The sequence below is a fragment of the Taudactylus pleione genome, unplaced genomic scaffold (assembly GCF_031769625.1).
Source record: "Taudactylus pleione unplaced genomic scaffold, aTauple2 ptg000418l, whole genome shotgun sequence".
Lineage (NCBI taxonomy): Eukaryota > Metazoa > Chordata > Amphibia > Anura > Myobatrachidae > Taudactylus > Taudactylus pleione.
This window is the reverse complement of record NW_028284820.1, coordinates 1,146,540-1,165,529: the sequence shown is the minus strand read 5'-3', so window position 1 is coordinate 1,165,529 and position 18,990 is coordinate 1,146,540. Positions and strand designations below refer to the sequence as shown.

The 18,990-nt window shown below is 49.0% G+C and overlaps 1 protein-coding gene across 1 annotated transcript in view; it reads right to left on the bottom strand.

Moving 5' to 3' along the window:
* Positions 1-18,990, bottom strand: part of LOC148506239 (uncharacterized) — an 86,449-nt gene that overhangs the window by 13,339 nt on the left and 54,120 nt on the right. The window contains exon 7 of the mRNA XM_088447110.1: positions 3,250-3,558. Within this exon, the coding sequence (XP_088303236.1) occupies positions 3,250-3,558 (309 nt within the window). The remainder of the gene's footprint in view (positions 1-3,249; positions 3,559-18,990) is intronic.

Genomic DNA, 18,990 nt, shown 5'->3' with positions numbered 1-18,990 from the left:
CGCGCTGTGCTGTGGCCAATCCCTGACAGCTGGCTGCAGCACAGCGCGTCCCCCTGCAAAGACAGACACAGCGCTGTCTGTTAGAGCAGCCAATGAGAGTCAGATAGACTCTCATTGGCTGCTGCTGTGGAAAGCCGTGCTGGGATAAAGTGTCTGATCCCAGCATCGGCACAGCGTCCGTGCCCGGCGCTAGGACAGTGTTTGTTCCCAGCACCGGGTAAGCCACCGCAGCAGGTACCTGGTGAAGGGACCGCCTGGTCCCTTCCACCAGTGGCGGCGGGAGAAGCTTGGCTCCGGGCGCGAGCTGAGCGGAGCTCGCTGCCCGGAAGCCAAGCAGCGAGGGTGGTGGTTTGGCACAGGCCGCGAGCTTTTGGCTTGCAGTCCAGCAGCCAATAGGAGGCAGACGCGACGAGCCACTCGCGGCTCGTCGCGTCATAGCCCCGCCCACTCACGGCATCTTGAATAGACGCTGCTGAGCGGGAACGTTCAGTTCGTCGGCGGAGGGGAGGAGTGAAGACCTCCCGAAGACAAGTGAAGAGCGGTGGGGCAATAGTTCCGGCGGCCGCGCAAGAGGCCAGAAGACGGCACGATCAAGAAAGAAGAGGCGGCGCCGCTGGCCAGGACGGGCCAGCAGCAGAAGACTGAAGCTGAGGACCGGAGAGGACTGCGGGGGTGGAAAGTAAAAGAGCTATCGAAGCTCCCCCCCACAGCCTCTTCCACCGTGTGGGTAGGCGGCCTTGGGCCACCGTTATTTACCCCTCCCAAGACCACCAGGGTTGTCGGGCACTAGGCCCGTGGCATAAATTCAGGCAATAGGCCTGTAGGTATATAGGCGGGCACAAGGCCCGGGCTACATAGGGGGCATTAGGCCCAATTGAGGGTATCTGCCCTCCCCAAATTGGTGTGTGACCTGGGCATTAGGCCCAGGTCACTAAAGGGCAAATAAGTGTGTTCCCAGTAGTTGACTCACCAATTTGCCCTTTAGCGACCTGGGCCTAATGCCCATGTCACTCCTATTTGAGGGGCAGCTACCTCCACTGCATAGGGGTCTGAGAGGCATATGGGTTACTCCATGGGGGCACTGCAGAGGGGAACTACTACTGGGGGCACTGCATAGGGGAGCTACTACTGGGGGCACTGCATAGGGGGACTACTACTGGGGGCACTGCATAGGGGGACTACTACTGGGGGCACTGCATAGGGGAGCTACTACTGGGGGCACTGCATAGGGGGACTACTACTGGGGGCACTGCATAGGGGGACTACTACTGGGGGCACTGCATAGGGGGACTAAAGGGCATTAATGTGCGGCATAATTTGTAAGGGGTATTACTGCATGGCAAAATGTGTAAAGGCTGGGCATTGCTGTGTGGCATGATGTGTAAAGGGCATTAATGTGCGGCATAATGTGTAAAGACCGGGCATTTATCCTTTGATAAATATGCCTATTACCCTAAAGCGTTATTCATAGGCTAACCATGCTATCGCTTTAAAACGGGACACATGAATTAATTACAAAGGTTCTGTGACTGGCTGACTTCATGCCTAGATTTCACCTGGTTTTAATGAGCCACAGAACCTGTGTAATCCATGTGTCCCAGTTTAAAGGGATGATATGGTAAGCCTACTTATTCACTATGGGTTTTGTGAACAGACAAGTCATATTACCTGAAAGATCATGGAGGCATCAAAACATGCATTTAAGGGGCTTGTGGGGATATCTGATGCTGTTGGGGGTATCAGATGGGCATTTTAGGGGGATGTGGGGATGTGTGGTGGCATATGGGGAGCTCTAAAGCATAAATTATGATGGGACCCAGAAATGGTCAGACAGGAACCCATTTTTTTAAAGTGGTGGGTCCCTGGGACCCACACATTTTGTCACTCACCGCGATCACTGAACGACTGTCAATAGTACCTTGCCGGGATTCGGCAGTCGGGATATTGTCCGTCAGCTTCCCGACTGCTTCCCCTGAGGGGGTGACACCATAATAGCGGAGCAGCACTGCTAGTTTGGGGTCACCCCTCCCCCCCCTCGGATGGTGTCACCCGGTGTGGCCCGCACCCCCCTTGTGATGCCACAGGTATAGAATAATAGTGTTACATACAGCACAGTATGGAGCCAGTAATAGTGGAATATCTAGAGTAACAGCTGTGTTATATACTGTACAGTACAGTATGGAGCCAGTAATAGTGGAATATATAGAATAACAGCTGTGCTATATACAGTACAGCCTGGAGTCGGTAATAAAGGAATGTGGAATAACAGTGTTATATACAGAAGAGTATAGAATCAGTAATAGTGAAATATATAGAATAACAGCAGTGTTATACACCGTATATTACATAATTAGTAATAGTAAAATATATAGAATAATAGCACCGTTTTATACAGTATTTTATAGAGTCAGCAGCAGTGGGATATAGAATAACAGCAGTGTTATCGTAAATAGAGCCTGATTCAACGTGCACTGCTGATCGCAGATTCCCGATCATGCACCTCCTGCTGCATTTGCATATCAGCAAGGACGTAATTGCAAAGCTGCCTGCGTGCCTGTGTGCTGCCTGCGTGCCTGTGTGCTGCCTGCGTGCCTGTGTGCTGCCTGCGTGCATCTTTGCAATTGCGATCCTTGCTGAATCAGGCCCATAGTACAATATGCAGTTTAAGAGAGGAGTGGACCTGTGTTCAGCCTTCGTGCGGGCCCCCTCCTCTCCGGCAGTGCAGCAGATTCTGGCCTTACGCCACAGTCTACTGCGCGTGCGCAGATCTCCAGGAACATGGCGCCAGCGCTATGTTCCTGGAGACATTTCTAGGGTGCATGCGCAAATCACTGAAAAATGTCCACTGCAATTTCTACAGTGATTTTAGTGTGCAACACTGGCTGACGCGGGACTCCGGAGAGGTTTTTATAATATAATATGGGTGCAGGGTGGGTCCACTGGATCCAGGAACTTGTATGCACTGCACACCCTGCACCCATTAAAGATACACCAATGACAGCATGGAGCCAATAATAGTGGAATATATTAAATATCAGCTGTGTTATATACAGTACAGTACAGTATGGAGTTAGTAACAGTGGGATTTAGAATAACAGCTGTGTTATATACAGTACAATATGGAGTCGGTAATAGTGGAATATATAGAATAACAGCTGTGTTATACACAGTACAGGATAACAGCTGTACAAAGTGGTGTATGATATAATGGAATTTAGAGGAGAAAGAGAGAAATATTTCTTTACTTACTCAGGTCACTCAATGTATATGTGATACTTCTAGGAACTACAAGACTGTCATGTTGAACTTCACACCTAAATGTCTTCTCCAAATCCTTTATTGTCGGGCGAAATTTCATAGTGCTAGTGACATAATACAGTCCATTATTTTCAGGGAGGGCGTTACTGGTGTGTGAGGGTATTACGGTGCCATCTACCATGTACCATGTAACGTGTATCTGTGCTGGGTAAAATGAATTAATTTTACATGATAGATCCATCTGGTCACCGACAGGGAGAGTCTTCTGTGTCCTCTTTATTGTGCCCAGCACAGGACAAGCTGAAATATCACACAGTACAGTCAGTAAGAGGAGATGAGATATCACATAGTTCAGTCAGTAAGAGTAAAAATAACAGATATCACACATAACATCAGAACCTATAATATGAGATAAAACGGCCCATGCCTCATAATTACTTGTGCATTATTAATAAAGCTTACTTGTCTTGACTCTTAAGACACTTTAGTAACCATTTATACTCGGTAAATTACCACTACTGCTATACTAACAGCAATTTCTATAAAGGAAGTTAGGAATGTATTGTGAATCTGTGTTGGCCTACCCCCTTCTCACAAATTGTTTATATTAGACTTTATTGCATCCCAATTTAGTGTGTGGTTGAGCTTTCGGGGTGGGGTCCCAATCAGTGAGCACAGGGACACATGTTTGTAACTTTAGTTGTTACTGCTCACTCAGGCTGCATAGCCGGTGGCTGCCATAGTCCGTGTTAAGATTCCAAGTGTTCAGATTATAAGTGTAATTACAATTTGATAACTAAGTGGGAGTTACGCCGGAGATGAGCTGGAGGAAGACTGAGGGAAAACAAACTCAAAACCAGAACACTTTCTGAACGACAACAAGCAACATACTTATGTGAATTAACAAAATCAGCATCTTCTGTGGTATGCATATCCAGCCAACTGCTTACTGCTTGGACACTGCAAGTGCTCCCCTGTCTGTGAGCTGCTCTTGTTGATTAATCTTTGTTGATCAGAACACTTCGGACTGGATCAGCTCGGGTATATTGTAATTTTGTCCTCATACTACATAAATTCAATTTTTATTGCCTTTTCCAATTGTGTCACATCTATCCACTTTAATCATTTGTTTAATAACTAATTCCTGCACCCACTACTCACACACCTCTCTTTATATATCACTTTTGGAGCTGTACTCATACATTAGTAGCACTGTTCTTTTATCTCTATTTTTTAACATTTGAGAAACCGAAAGATTGCATAAGAAAAGAGGTGTTTTAAACCTCTAGGATGGGGGCAGGCATGTATGCAAATTACTTGTGGGAGTTAGCCTATGGCAAGCAGGGGCGGGTTTGTAACAGGAACATTATATAGTGGGATAAAAGTGTGGGCCAAAGCCTCTTTGTTCCAGATTCCTCCAGGACAGGGAAGTGCATTTTGTCAGTTGTCATTTTCCTTAATAAAACTCTTAGTGCTTCTCCTTCTTCTCTTCTTCTCTCCTCCTTTTCCTTATTGTATTTAGTCTCTTTTCATTTACTTCATATCATTGCTTTTACTTTTCCTTTCTGTCCTCAATCACTGTCTTTTCTGATTTCTTGTTCTGCTGGGGGTGGGTGTAGCTATGTCCTGCCTAGTAATGAGCCTCCCCAGACCCTGGTCCCTGGCTCCACAGTGCCCCCATGTTATTAGGAGCTGCAGGTGTGGTTCCTCTATTGATATTTCTATCCCCCCTCAGGCTGCAGCAGCTTTGTGGAAGGTGTGCCAGTGCGGGGGAGGGGTGCTTCCCTTCAGTCCTTAATGCCCCTGGTCAATATTATCTTTGTGGCTGCAATGGCCAGCACCATAGGCAAATGCAGGAGGGGTTTATGAGTGCCTTGCCTGAACCCCCCCTCAGCCCACACCATGATGACTACAATAGAAATAGCATATAATACTAAAGTTGCATGTTTTTTAGGATCCCCTCAGTGTCACAAATGAAATAACTAGCACTACAGTCCCTGTTGATCTTTTAAATGTGTCAGCCAGTAGAAAAAGTTAAAAAGCCAGTAATGAATATTGTTGTGCACCAACTAGATCTGGAAAACATGCACTGTACGGGGTGCACTGATATGGATCACCTATTGGATCAATTATTAATACTGGATAATACACCATCCAGTACATAGGGGGACCAATCTGTGCATCTGTTTCCAGGACAGTGCATGGTTTCTTTTTCTGCCCTCTCCCAGATTCCCCAACTTGCTCATATGATCTGTAAAGGAGCCGGCACATGAAATAAAAAGATTCAGCTCAGACAGGATGGCTCTACTTCTACATATAATTACTTACTGTGTTTGCTGGTCCTGTATATGCCAGAATTATATCATTCAGTACATTCGTATGATGTATTTTATAGATGGTCTAAGTGCTGATTATGCCCTCTTAATGGTAGAAAACAGTTGCAGCAAACAGTGTCAGTATTATGCTGGGCATTGAGGTATCATTGGGGGAATAGAATGCTTTAGTGATGCGTTATATGACAGTAAGGGGTAATGGCTTTGACACTGCTTTATTTATCTATAGCACCTAAGATCTAGCTTTTATCTCCTTTGAATCATTATTATCAGCCAATAGAGGAGATTGTATTATATACTGTATTCTGAGCATTTAACTTACAAAATAGACAGAATACATGTGCTACAGTGAATTTCTACAGGGTGCACAGCTTATTATTGCAATCACTGCCCCAAGCAGCTATCACCGGGAAGCTCCATTCTCAGCTATGCTCCTACTTCGACAAATATACATTGCTGGAGGTCACGCAGCCTTCGCGTCCTGCCTATGAGGGGTACAACGCGTGCAAAGCAGCTAGTTCAGTTCGTCAGGGCTAACAGCAGGCGTCTGGGGAAAATGCTTCGCCTTTAATAATTCCACATTAAAATGTCGTTTTCGTCACCTCTGCTTGCGATGTGGTGGCAATCACCCAGTTGCCAAGTGTTTCAAGGGGGGTGCCCAGCAGCAGCCTGCACAGCCAGCAAAAGGCACAAGTGCTAAGTAAAGTTCCATCCCCTGTCCGTGTCACAGCGATAGCAAAATGGTTGAGTTGGTACCCGGTTCTGCAGGACGCAGAATTTTCGTTAAAAGGCTTCAGTTTTGGTTTTCGTTTACCTATTTGCAGGGATGTCGACACATATCCGCCTAGAAATTTGAAGTCTGCCTTTGAATTGCCTCACATTGGCTGGCGAGGTTAGCGCAGGCGCATTGCTGGGCCTTTTGCAGAACCCCCATTAGGGATCTTGTGAATTCCCCGGTGGGAGTGGTTCCCAAGAAAATTCCAGGAAAATAAGGGCTCATGCAACATCTGTCTTATCCGCCAGGCTCGTCAGTAAATTATGCCATACCAGTTGAGGTTTCCTCGGTGGTGTACCAGTCTTTTGACGATGCTTTGGACGTCATTAGGTGTTATGGTCCGGGCGCACTGATGGCTAAGATAGATGTTGAGTCAGCTTTTCGTCTACTTCCTTTGCACCCAGAGTCATTCCAGTTTATGGGTTTTTAGCTTGGACAGCGGATATTGCATAGACAAATGCTTGCCTATGGGGTGTTCTGTGTCCTGTGCGTTTTTCGAGCATTTTAGCACCTTCCTACACTGGTGCGCGGAATTTATTTATTTAATTTTTGCGGTAGTCATGGAATAGCCCACTATCTCGATGACTTTCTGTGTGTCGGCCCTTCCAGTTCAGGCAGATGCAGTTATCTTTTGTTTTCTTTACGAGCGCTGTTTTTTCATTTGGAGTTCCCGTTGCTGTGGACAAAACGGAGGGCCCTTCCCCTTGTCATTCCTGGGTATCGAGATCTGTACCTCGGTGGGTTCTTGTCGCATTCCTCTCGATAAGCCTGTCAAGTAATGCCATAGCGGAATGCACGGCTTCCAGTAGAATTACCCTGCGGCAGGCGCAATCCCTCCTGGGCCTGTAAAGTAATTCCAATGGGCAGAGCTTTTTCACGTAAATTGGAAAGGGCCACGGCTGGTGTCACTAACCGAGACATTTGCTACGTTTATCCTCAGAGATTAAGCAGGACCTCTCTGTCTGGGTCTCGTTTCTTCGGGATTTTAATGGCGTTCGGTTGTGGATGTCTCCAGCCGCTGACAATTTGCAGCTGCAGCTGTTCACCGACACAGCAGGCACCACGGGGTTCGGATGTTACCTTGATGGCTCCTGGTGCGTTGGCCGTTGGCTGGAAGAATGGGTGGGAAAGGGTTTGACTAAGGACTTACTCCTTCTCAAACTCTTTCCCATAATGGTTTCCTTGGAAATCTGGGGGGAATGGTTACGCAATCGCAGCATCATTATCAGGTGTGACAACCTGGGCATGGTCCATGCGATACAATCAGCAACATGCGGCTTCCCTGCTGGTTTTGCGCTTGCTAGCGCAGCTGTGCTCACATGTTTGCACTGTAACATCATGTTTAAGGCAAGACACGTTCCTGGGGTGGAGAATGAGATAGACGATGCGTTATCACGTTTCCAGTGGGCTAGGTCCCGATCTGTGGCCCTGGTGCTGACGTTGTGCTTTGCCCCTCTTATGTTTGGCAGGTGATCGAGCCGGCATGGAGGGCTAAGCAGAACAGTCTTTAGCCCCCTCCACGTTGCGAGCATATCGGCAGGCATGGAATGAATGGGAAGATTATTCCCGTAGCAGCAAACAGGCAGGTAAGAGTCAGCATCGTTCGATGCTTTCTTTTATTTGGAGTCTCCGTTTGGCTGGCAGATCCAGGGCTTCTGTTGCGCGCTCTTTGGGGGGCATTGCATTTTATTGTAAATTGAAGGGCCAACCTGACTTTACTAAAAGTTTTCTGATAGTGAAGGCTTTAAAGGGTTGGGCACGGGTCTCCCGACCAGTAGCTGACCGTAGGAGACCTGTGGACGCTCATCTGCTTCTGGCAGTATTAGGGGCGGTTCTCGGAGTGGCTCTTACTGCGTATGAGGCGGTCCTGATTCAAGTGGTGTTTTCGGAGGCTTTTCACGGCACCTTGAGGGTATCGGAGCTGGTGGCATCATCCAAATGGGTTGATGCCGCCATGCTCCTCTCGGATATCCTGGTCAGTGAGAGGTCTGTTCTCTGTAGGATTCGGCAGTCGAAGACCGACCAGACTGGTAGGTGTAGGTGGATCTCGTTGGGTCCATCTAGGGACGAACAGATCTGCCCTGTGGCACTAGCTATGCGGTATGAGTTATTGCGGCCGGATGTTCCTGGTTCATGACTCATGCATATGGACAGGACTCCGCTTACCAAATACCAGTTTGGTTGGTTTTTGAAGAGGTGTGTATCAGTTTTAGGCCTCCCGCCTCAAGATTTTGGTACACACTCGTTTCTGATCGGAGCCGCAACTTCGGCGGCAGCTGCGGGTTTCTCGGCATCAGAAATTAAGGCCCTAGGACATTGGAAATCGGATAGTTATAAAGGTTACATTCGACCTAGGCATGAAGGCCCTTTGTTTAAAGTCATTTCACAGTCTGTTCCGGTTACGTTTATATTTTATGCTTGCCTGGTTTTTGTCTTGTCTCATGTACTGTCCTGTCTTGTCTGTTACCCCTGTCCGTCCTACTCGGGATTAGCTACTCGCCATTGCTGGCAATGGGAGTCTTGAGGGATTTTACAATTTTTACCTGAACTGACGGATTCAATTCGGCTATTCTCAATCATTTAATTAGGCCATAGTCCATCCCTCAGCAGGTTTTTATTTTACCTCTTGCCGAGTTCACCTGTTTTTTCCCAATTCCCCTCCACCCATTCTTCCCCTTTGTGTCTTCTGTTTGTCTCAGCCACTTCAAATAGTAAAGTCGGCGACCAATAGAAATTTTTTTTTTTGGCAGATACTCACTTATGTTCTATCAGATCCCACTAATACACCATAAAATTTTATTGTTTTATGACAATTACTAATTTTTTATTTACTGCTTTCCTCCACCTTTAGGATTGCTCTTTGACACGCAGGACATTTGGGTTATAGGCCACTCATATATTTTCTGGGCTGCTAGGTTTGAGTTCAGATCAAGCTCCAATTTTTGAATATTCAGCTAGGGTCCGTTGGATAGGTTCCAGAGGTATGAGATGGCATTCCTTTTGTCCTAAACCGTTAGAGTATGCAAGGCTTTTTGGTAGGCCACGTATTTTGGTGGCTTATTTAGGAGGCAACGACTTAGGGCAGAGGTCCACTGTAGAATTACGAGTTGATATTGTCAACGATTTGGCGAGGGTGCTATCGGCCTGGCCCTTGTGTAAATTAATTTGGTCTTGCATTGTACCTCGACAGGTCTGGCGTGGGGTTAGGAGTTTTCCTGCTAATGACGAAGCTAGGAAGAAACTTAATTTCGCAGTTGCCAAATTTGTGATGGCCAATTATGGCCGTTTCATTTACCATAATAACATTCAATTTCGATTTAGTTATATGTATAGACCTGATGGAGTTCATTTAACAGAGGAGGGTGTGTCATTGTTTATTGGGGATCTTTTTGAGGAGTTGGCGTTATTGGGGTAGTACTTGGTATGGTGGCGGTGCGGCGGTTCTATAAGCTGAACCTTGCTGTGGCGGGAAAGAACGGCAGGTCGCCAGTCCGGGTGCAATTATGATTTAAGGGCGCTCCCTTCGTTGACTGGTAGTTGGCTGTACCAACCTAACGGGGGGCAGTATCACCACCTAAACGGGTGGGAAGTCAAGATGGGGGTGAGCGTTACCTTTTGTTGATGATATGAGTTACATGGTTATGTGTATGCACTCTGGGCGATCTACGCCTGCTATGCCTTTTGTTGTTTGTGTGTGGGCATAGCAGATCTGGCTGATTTCTGGCCGTCCTTTCTTTGCCACCATACATCCTTAAATAAATAATAATTATTATTGCTCCAATAAATCGCCATCAAGTTATCTGCCAAATCCACGTCTCAGTGTCTTTATTTTATGTTAGTATGATAAGTGGTTTGCACACATGACAACACCTCATCCGATAGAAGGTTTAAACACCTTTAATCCACACTGTCTCTATATCACACAGCCTCCACTCCAGTTTACATCTCAATTATTACCTTGTCCACAGCATGAACACCCTTACTTCACACAACCCCCATATTCTATGTCCACATAATCCTCTACTTTATCCACCCCCATCCTCCCCTTCTTGTCTCCTCCGCTTGCTGTTCCCCCTATTTTCTCTCATCAGTCTGCTTTCCAATCCTCTGTTTCTTTCCCTCACCTTTCCTGTCCCTCCACTCTCAGCCACCTCCCTCCATGGCCTTGTTACCCCACCACCATGCCCTCCTGGTTCTGCCTGTCACCTCCAGGGCTGCCAAGAGAAATTCTGGGCCCGGGTACTGCAACATCCTGTGGGACCACATCATGTATGGCTGCACCCATTTCTGAGTGGGTCTAGCATGTGAGAAGCACCCACTCACAGGAGCATGGCATAGCACCCAGCAGCTGGGACCAAAGTATTCACTACTGTATTAGGATGGCAGGACAGTCCCATAATAGCTGCATTTTTTATCAGGCTGTATATAGACGCTAAAATGTAACACACAATCATTAAAGTGCTACAACTTTATTTTGTACATCTCATGTAAATAACACATAAACACTCTATTTTCTGTCATAAGAGATAGATGTATGAAGGACTATACATACATCACATCAGGTCATCTTTAACACACACATTCCGCAGCACATATCCTAACCCACTGCTCCATGCTCCTTCCTCACTATATACCCCCATCTGTGTCGCCCCTGTCTGTCTACCCCTCCCCTTTAGAATGTAAGCTCTCACGAGCAGGGCCCTCGTCCCTCACGTTCTTCTCCTATCCCTACGTATAGTATCATGTACTCCTAACTCCCCAATTGGCACCCAGCATTTGGTTGCTGAGGCCCTGCTGTTTGTGTTATGCAGTAATGTGTATAACTATAAACCATGACCTTGTCCTGCATTGTTTTGTATTACTATTAACTGTTTTTCTTGTGTGCTCATTTATGTACTGTGTAAGGCGCTGCGGAACCTTTGTGGCGCCATATAAATAAAGGATAATAATAATAATTTTATATTCTCAATATGGCACCATCTATATAACTTTTGCATTAAGGTGCACACATGGGGAATTCAATTAGGCACAGGGTTTACCCTGCAGCTAATTGATCGCGATGTCCGATTCAATTAGATGCGGGAACCCTGCGCACTAATTACCAGAGGCAGATTTTACTTGCAGCCTCAGGAGCAGCGAGGAAAAATCTGCGTCTGCATTTTAACGCATGGTGAAATCCATTGATTCCACATTTTACATGGAATCAATGGGTTAACGCGATGTTCACCATGCGGGAAAAAGGCTAATTAATTAAATAGGTTTTCCCCGCCCGGCTAATTGATTCCCCCCCATAGAGATTGGTATATGAGAAATTCATCACAAATGAAACAAATAGGGCTTATGCCATCTGGTGACTTGTACACCACTAGTAAAGAGATGTATAAAACATGTTTCTAGAATCACCACTACACAAATGTAAGATATTCTAATTCAGCCATAGCAGGTTATGTTAGCATTTCCCCTTGGACCCCAGTGATGTTACTAAGCTAATGACCCAACACCAATTCCCTAGGTCAGTAGTTCCCAAATATTCTTCAATCACGGCCCCTAGAGTATCAACATTAGTTTTACGGCACTCCTAGGCCATATCATTCTCATGGAGAAATTCAGAAATAAATAATAAATTAGGTAAACTTTGCTTATCTGTCATCCTTAGGTTCAGTGTTTTTGGTGGTGGACAGTATGATGCTTCCGTTTGTCCACATTTTATCACTGACAGCCACTAGCACTGGCTTTGCCTATCACATTGACCACACATAATAAGATTCGGTCCTGGACCATCCACCCGTGTCACCCCTGCAAGTGTCCCACGGTACCCAGTTTGGGAACCACCACCCTAGGTCTTGAGATGCAGAAGAAAACTAAATCAGATGTAAATTAATCCTAATATACCACAGGTTCTCAAACTCGGTCCTCAAGATCCCAAACAGTGCATGTTTTCCAGGTCTCCTCACAGAATCACAAGTGACATAATTAGCTCCACCTGTTTATCTTTCAAAATGTGTCAGTGAGTAATGACCACACCTGTGCACCTGCTGGGTGACCTGGAAAACGTGACCTGTGTGGGGTCCTGAGGACCGAGTCTGAGAACCACTGTAATATACTAAGGAGATACTGGCACCGCCATTGGTTGGCCAATGGCTTTTTTTTTACATTTTGAACTCATTCTGCATACAGGATTTTATAATATGTCGAGAGAAAAGACAAATCAGAATCAGTCATTGGACAACTGGTTAGAGCACATGTGATAAATGGAGGTTCTCCTAACATTATGAGATCAGTGGCAATACATCAGAACTAATGCACAAATATGTGCGCTATGATTGCGTTTGGTACATTCTAATTAAATCTAGAATTTTTGTTTTATGCAGAGAATTTACATTACTACTTAAAATACTATTGGCAGCTGGGGCAAACTTTCAGCTCCATTTAATAACTGTCTTATTACACTTAAGGGGAGATGTATCAACCTCGGGAGAGATAAAGTGGAGAAGTTGCCTATAGTAACCTACAACTTCACAGTCTGCAAAAAGCCAGTTAGAAGCTGGTTGGTTGCTATGGGTACTGTAACTGCACTTTATCGCTCTCAAAGGTTCGATATATCTCCCCCTTATGGAGAAAGCTCCATCAGATACACGAGCTGGGCTACTGTACACGGAAAAAGATTAATGTCATAACAGATTGCTCATTATATAAATCATCGTTTCCCAGGCGTCAGTTAAACAAGAGATCAATATTAGATTTGGAGTGTGATAATGCCCTTCAATCACATAGTGCCGTAATTTTATTGTTTCAAGAGAAGAGGGTTAGGCTAGGGGAGGGGGGGGTTCGGGTTAGGCACCCCCGGAGGGAGGTTAAGGTTAGGCACCCCCCCCCGGGAGACTTAGGTTTAGGCCGCGGGAAAGGGGGGGGGTTAGGGATAGGTACCCCCGGGGGGAGGTTAGGGTTAGGCACCCCCCCGGGAGACTTAGGGTTAGGCCGCGGGGAAGGGGGGTTAGGTTTAGGCACTTGGAGGGGAGGTTAGGGTTAGGCACCCCCCCGGGAGACTTAGGGTTAGGCTGCGGGGAAGGGGGGGTTAGGTTTAGGCACTTAGAGGGGGGTTATGGTTAGGCACTTGGAGGGGAGGTTAGGGTTAGGCACCCCTAAGGGAGGGTTAGGGTTAGTGGGGGGTGAGGTTAGGTTAGTAAATAGAAAAAATACTCACCTGTCGGGATCTTCACTGCCGGGCTTCTGCTGTTGTACTGATTCCGTTTGCAGTACATAAATCAATCTATATATAGTTTCATGTAATTATTAATTCAGAAGATATGAGGGATTTTGGATAGGTAATATTTATTGAAAAGGGAGGTTTCTACTTCAGGGTCCATAGGGGGTCCACAGGGTTGACCTTGGGGTTATAGCTGGAACAGGATCCATGGGCACCACACAGTTAAGCTTTTAGCTCCCAGGATGCACTTGGGTCGTCCTCTATACCCCGCCCCCGAGCCACAGGCACCTCAGTGTAAGCTGGTGCCCGACCGGACTCGGTCACCGCGCAGGGGGGCTGCAGGAGCAGCCCCCAGAAGCTTTTTATTTTTCTAATAGATTTTATTTATTTTAGTTTCTCTTTTTACTACAGACGGCAGCGAAGGGCTGTCTGTACAGACGCCCACGCTGCTGCTCTGATCCCCGACTGGCGCCGCGACGCCAGTACTGATCTGGGGATCGCGGCGGGAGGACAGAGTCCGTACTAGCCGGACTCTGTCTACCTCCCAGGACTGCTGCCGGAGTCGCCGGGGATTCAGGTAAGCCGCGCGTCGCTGGCTAGCAGCGGCGCGCGGAATACCTTAAATGCAGTCCTTTAGCCTCCGGTCCTGGGGACAGACCGGAGGCTGCTGGCAGTGGCGGCGGGCCCCCCCCATAACCCGTGGGACCACTAGACCACCAGGGATAACCGGCAAGCGGGAAGCCAGCATCCCTGGGGTTAATGGCCAGCCAGGGGAGGAAGCCTTCCCTGTTCAGCGGCTCCTCCCCTCAGCTCAGCGCGCTTTTCAGCCTGCATGTCTAGCATCCCTGAGCTGCAGTTCACTCGGCCACTCCTCCTCTGAGGTCTCCAGCGGCCATTTTCCCAGTGGCAGCGCAGATCTCAGGGAGCACGCGGACCGGTTCCCCTGTGTACCTCTCCCCTGATTAAGGACAGCGTACACAGCACTATAGCCCTCCCAGACACTGAATCTGGGCAGGTTGATTGTAGTGTAAAGGTGCAGTGAGTATATCTTCCTGCATGGTATGTGACTTTTGCTAGTGCTGCCTGTCTGTGCTTATTTTCCGCTTACTGTCAGCTTATACCTATCCCTTTACTTCTCCTACGGGCCCTACAGGTGTGTGGGGGAGGGGCGTTTCTACTGACCTCACTTATATAGATCACGTATTTGTGAGGTCCGTCACATACAGTTGTGTGCTACTCAGTGCCATATTGTGGGCTGTTGTTCAGCACACCGGTGAGTGCGTTTTACTTCTACCCTGGTGCCAGATATATAATATATTCTGTCATGTCAGACGAGGAGGTTGAGCGCTCAGTGGCTCCGGTGTTGGCCTCCTGCGGACGCTGTTCTGCAGGAGTAGATAGGGAGGATTTGTCACAGGATGGCCTGTGTAGTCGATGCCAGGTGGCTCCTGGCCCATCCAGACCTTCTCTGGCGCAGGAACCACCGTGGGCGATGTTTTCTCAAGTGCTGGTGTCTATTGCGGACCGTCTGTCGGTCCCGACTGCTCTCCCTACTAGGGCGGTGCCCCAGCCGACCATCCCCCATTCCCCGGGTGTCCCGCAGTTATTGCGGAGTCCTCCTGGGTCTCAATCAGTTGGTCCCTATGCAGGGTTGCCTATGTATATACAGGCTTCCCCTGTGCCGCAGCAGCCTGTGGTACCTTTTCAGGCCCCTATGGCGACGCCTCCACCATGGGTGGATGTGCTCTCCAACTCCGTGCAAAATTTGGCGGCCGCTTCCTCGGCTTTTCAGTCAATGTTGCAGACTGACATGCCTTCTAGGATTTCTAAACGCCCACTCATGACACGGGCTGATCAGGTATCGGACTCAGAGGGTTCCTCAGATGATGGGGAGGTCCCTGATGACACTGACTCGGACGCCTCGGTCCAGGAAATGGATACCAAGTCGTCCATTAATGTGCGAGCACTAGTTAGGGCGGTGCGAGCTATTCTTCTTATAGAGGATGAGGCACCGGTTCCTAAGTCGAAGTTTCCTAGTTTCAAAAAGACTAAAGTGGCTTCTGCGGTGTTTCCCCTGTCGGATCAGTTGACGGATCATATGGCGGTAGCTTGGCAGGCGCCCAGTAAGAGATTCCTTCCTCAGAAGCGGTTGGCTTCTAATTACCCCTTCCCTGAGGCACATTGTAAAAAATGGGAAACTCCACCGGCGGTGGATTCCCATGTCACCCGTTTAACTCGGGGCGCCACCTTACCATTACCGTCGATATCCTCGCTGAAGGATCCCACGGACAGGAAAGTTGAGACTTGCTTAAAGTCTATTTACTCCCTCTCCGGGGCGGTGGCCCGACCGTCCATGGCCATCTCCTGGGTGGCCAAGGCCATTGAGGGGTGGGCCAATGCATTGGAAGATACCTTCCCAGACGACGCTCCGGATGTCCAGCGGGCGTTGTTGGGACAAATGAGGGACGCTGCTTCTCACATTGGTGAAGCTTCTTTAGATGCTAGTCTGCTGACCTCGCGGGTATCGGCTGCAGCGGTGTCTGGCCGCCGATCCTTGTGGTTGCGGTCCTGGAGAGCGGACTCTGATTCAAAGAAGGGTCTGGAGGCCTTACCTTTCAATGGTGAATTACTATTTGGTCCGGACTTGGACAAAATAGTGGACACCCTGGCTAAATCCAAGTCGGCCTTCCTCCCTTCGGCGGCACTGCCTGCTAAGGTTCGGAGTTCGGCTTTTCGTTCCTTTCGGGTTCAGGGTAAGGCGTAAGGTCAGTCCTTCCCGAGACAGTCTGCGAGTAAGACTGCCTCTAAACCCAAGAAGCAAGTCTGGAGTGCTCGGCGCCCTTCTTCCAAGCAGGAAGATAAACCTGCGGCCTGATGGGACGGGCCTCCCTCTGGGGGACCTCAGAGTGGGAGGCCGACTTCTTCTATTTGCCCAGTGCTGGCACAATACCACCACGGATGCCTGGGTTCGAGAAGTGGTCTCCCAGGGGTACGCCCTGTCTTTTCGGCACAGACCACCCCACCAGTTTTTCTGCACAAGTCCTTCTCAGGACAGGACCAAGGCGTTACAGGTTCAGGAGGCTATAGAGTCCTTGCTGAAAGCAGGGGTCATTGTTCCCGTTCCTCTATCACAACGAGGGACGGGGTATTATTCGTCTCTGTTTCTGGTGCAGAAACCCAATGGTTCTCATCGCCCTATCCTCAACTTGAAGTCTCTGAACAGATTCCTCAGAGTTCCCAAGTTCAGGATGGAAACGTTACGTTCCATCATTCTGGCGATGGAACCGGGGGATTACATGGTGTCCCTGGACATCCAGGACGCCTACCTCCATGTTCCGATAGCATCTTCACACCAGCGGTATCTGAGGTTCGCTATCCTTCAACACCACTATCAGTTCCGGGCGCTACCCTTTGGTCTCTCCACGGCACCGAGGGTGTTCACGAAGATTATGGCGGTCATGGCCGCACATCTTCGGAACCAGAATGTACGGCTGCTGCCGTATCTGGACGACCTCCTGTTGCTGGCAAGCTCCCCAGAGGTACTGCTTCAACATCTCCACCTGACGATCGCTTGCCTGCAAGCACACGGGTGGTTGATAAATTGGAAAAAGTCCTCCCTGATTCCATCTCAGCGGATGGTTCATTTGGGAGCCCTGCTGGATTCGCGTCAGCAAAGGATCTTCCTGACTCCGGAGAAGGTCGCCTCCCTACAGCTGCGGATACACAGTTGCCTGAGCCGTTGCCGCCTGTCGGTCCATTCGGCTATGAGAGTTCTGGGGTCCATGGTGTCGACATTCGACATGGTGGAATTTGCCCAGTTCCATTCCCGGCCCCTGCAGGGGCTGATTCTATCAGAATGGAACGGGTTACCTCACCGGATCCGCTCTCAGATGCTGGTGTTGTCTCCGGACGTTCGGCAATCTTTGGCTTGGTGGCTTCAGACAGCTCATCTGGTCGAGGGGCGCCCATTTTGGATCCCGGACTGGGTCCTGCTCACGACGGATGCCAGTCTCCGGGGTTGGGGGGCAGTGACCGGCTCTTTGTCGCTTCAGGGTCGTTGGTCAGCGGAAGAAGCACTTCTCCCCATCAACATCCTGGAACTGCGGGCAGTATACAGGGCCCTGCAGTCATCCGGCCCCGCTCTTCACGGAAGGGCGGTACAGGTGCAGTCCGACAACGCCACCACGGTGGCGTATATCAACCACCAAGGCGGAACTCGCAGTCAGGCAGCGATGTCGGAGGTGTCTCGTATCCTGACTTGGGCGGAGGGTCACATTCCGGCGATCTCGGCGGTCTTCATCCCCGGAATCCTCAATTGGGAGGCGGACTTCCTCAGCCGTCACGACGTGCATCCCGGGGAATGGTCGCTTCACCCAGAGGTGTTTCAGCTACTCGTGGACAGGTGGGGACTGCCGGAGCTGGACTTGATGGCCTCCCGTCACAATCACAAGTTGCCCGTTTACGGGTCAAGGACAAGAGACGCAGGCGCAAGTCTGGTGGACGCACTGTCGGTGAAATGGACGTTTCACCTGGCGTATCTGTTTCCTCCGCTATCCCTGCTTCCTCGGGTTCTGCGGAAATTCAAGCAGGACGGCGGCATGCTCGTGCTGGTAGCTCCGGCGTGGCCCAGACGTCCTTGGTACTCCGATCTCAGGAGCCTCTCCATCGACGCTCCGTACCTTCTTCCTCAGCGTCGGGACCTGTTGTCTCAGGGGCCCTGCCTTTACCCGGATCTGGGTCGGCTGTCTTTGACGGCGTGGCTCTTGAGACAGCCGTCTTGAGGTCTCGGGGCTTCTCCGGTTCGGTTATTGGTACCATGCTCCGGGCACGCAAGCCTGCTTCAGCACGGATTTATCACAGAGTGTGGCACACTTACTTTCAGTGGTGTGAGTCCAGACATTATGATCCTCAGGTGTTCCGAGTTTCTAGGATCTTGGAATTTCTTCAGTCAGGATTGGATCTCGGCTTACGCCTTGCATCTCTGAAGGTTCATGTGTCCGCCTTGTCCGTGTGGTTTCAACGGCGGATTGCAATACTACCAGACGTTCACACCTTTTTCCAGGGTGTTCTCAGGATCCAGCCTCCCTTTGTGCCTCCTGTGGCTCCTTGGGACTTGGCGGTGGTGCTACGGGTCCTGCAGGGTCCTCCGTTTGAGCCTCTTGAGGCGGTGGAGCTCAAGTGGCTGACATTTAAAACGGTTTTTCTCCTGGCAATTGCTTCGGCCAGGAGGGTGTCTGAATTGGGGGCGCTTTCCTGTCGCCCTCCTTTCCTGATTTTTCACCAGGACAGAGCGGTGCTCCGCACTCGTCCTGAGTTTTTGCCCAAAGTGGTCTCGAAGTTCCACATTAATCAGGAACTTGTTGTGCCAGCTTTTCAGTCCCCTGGTCTTTCAGCTGGTGAGACTTCCTTAGATGTGG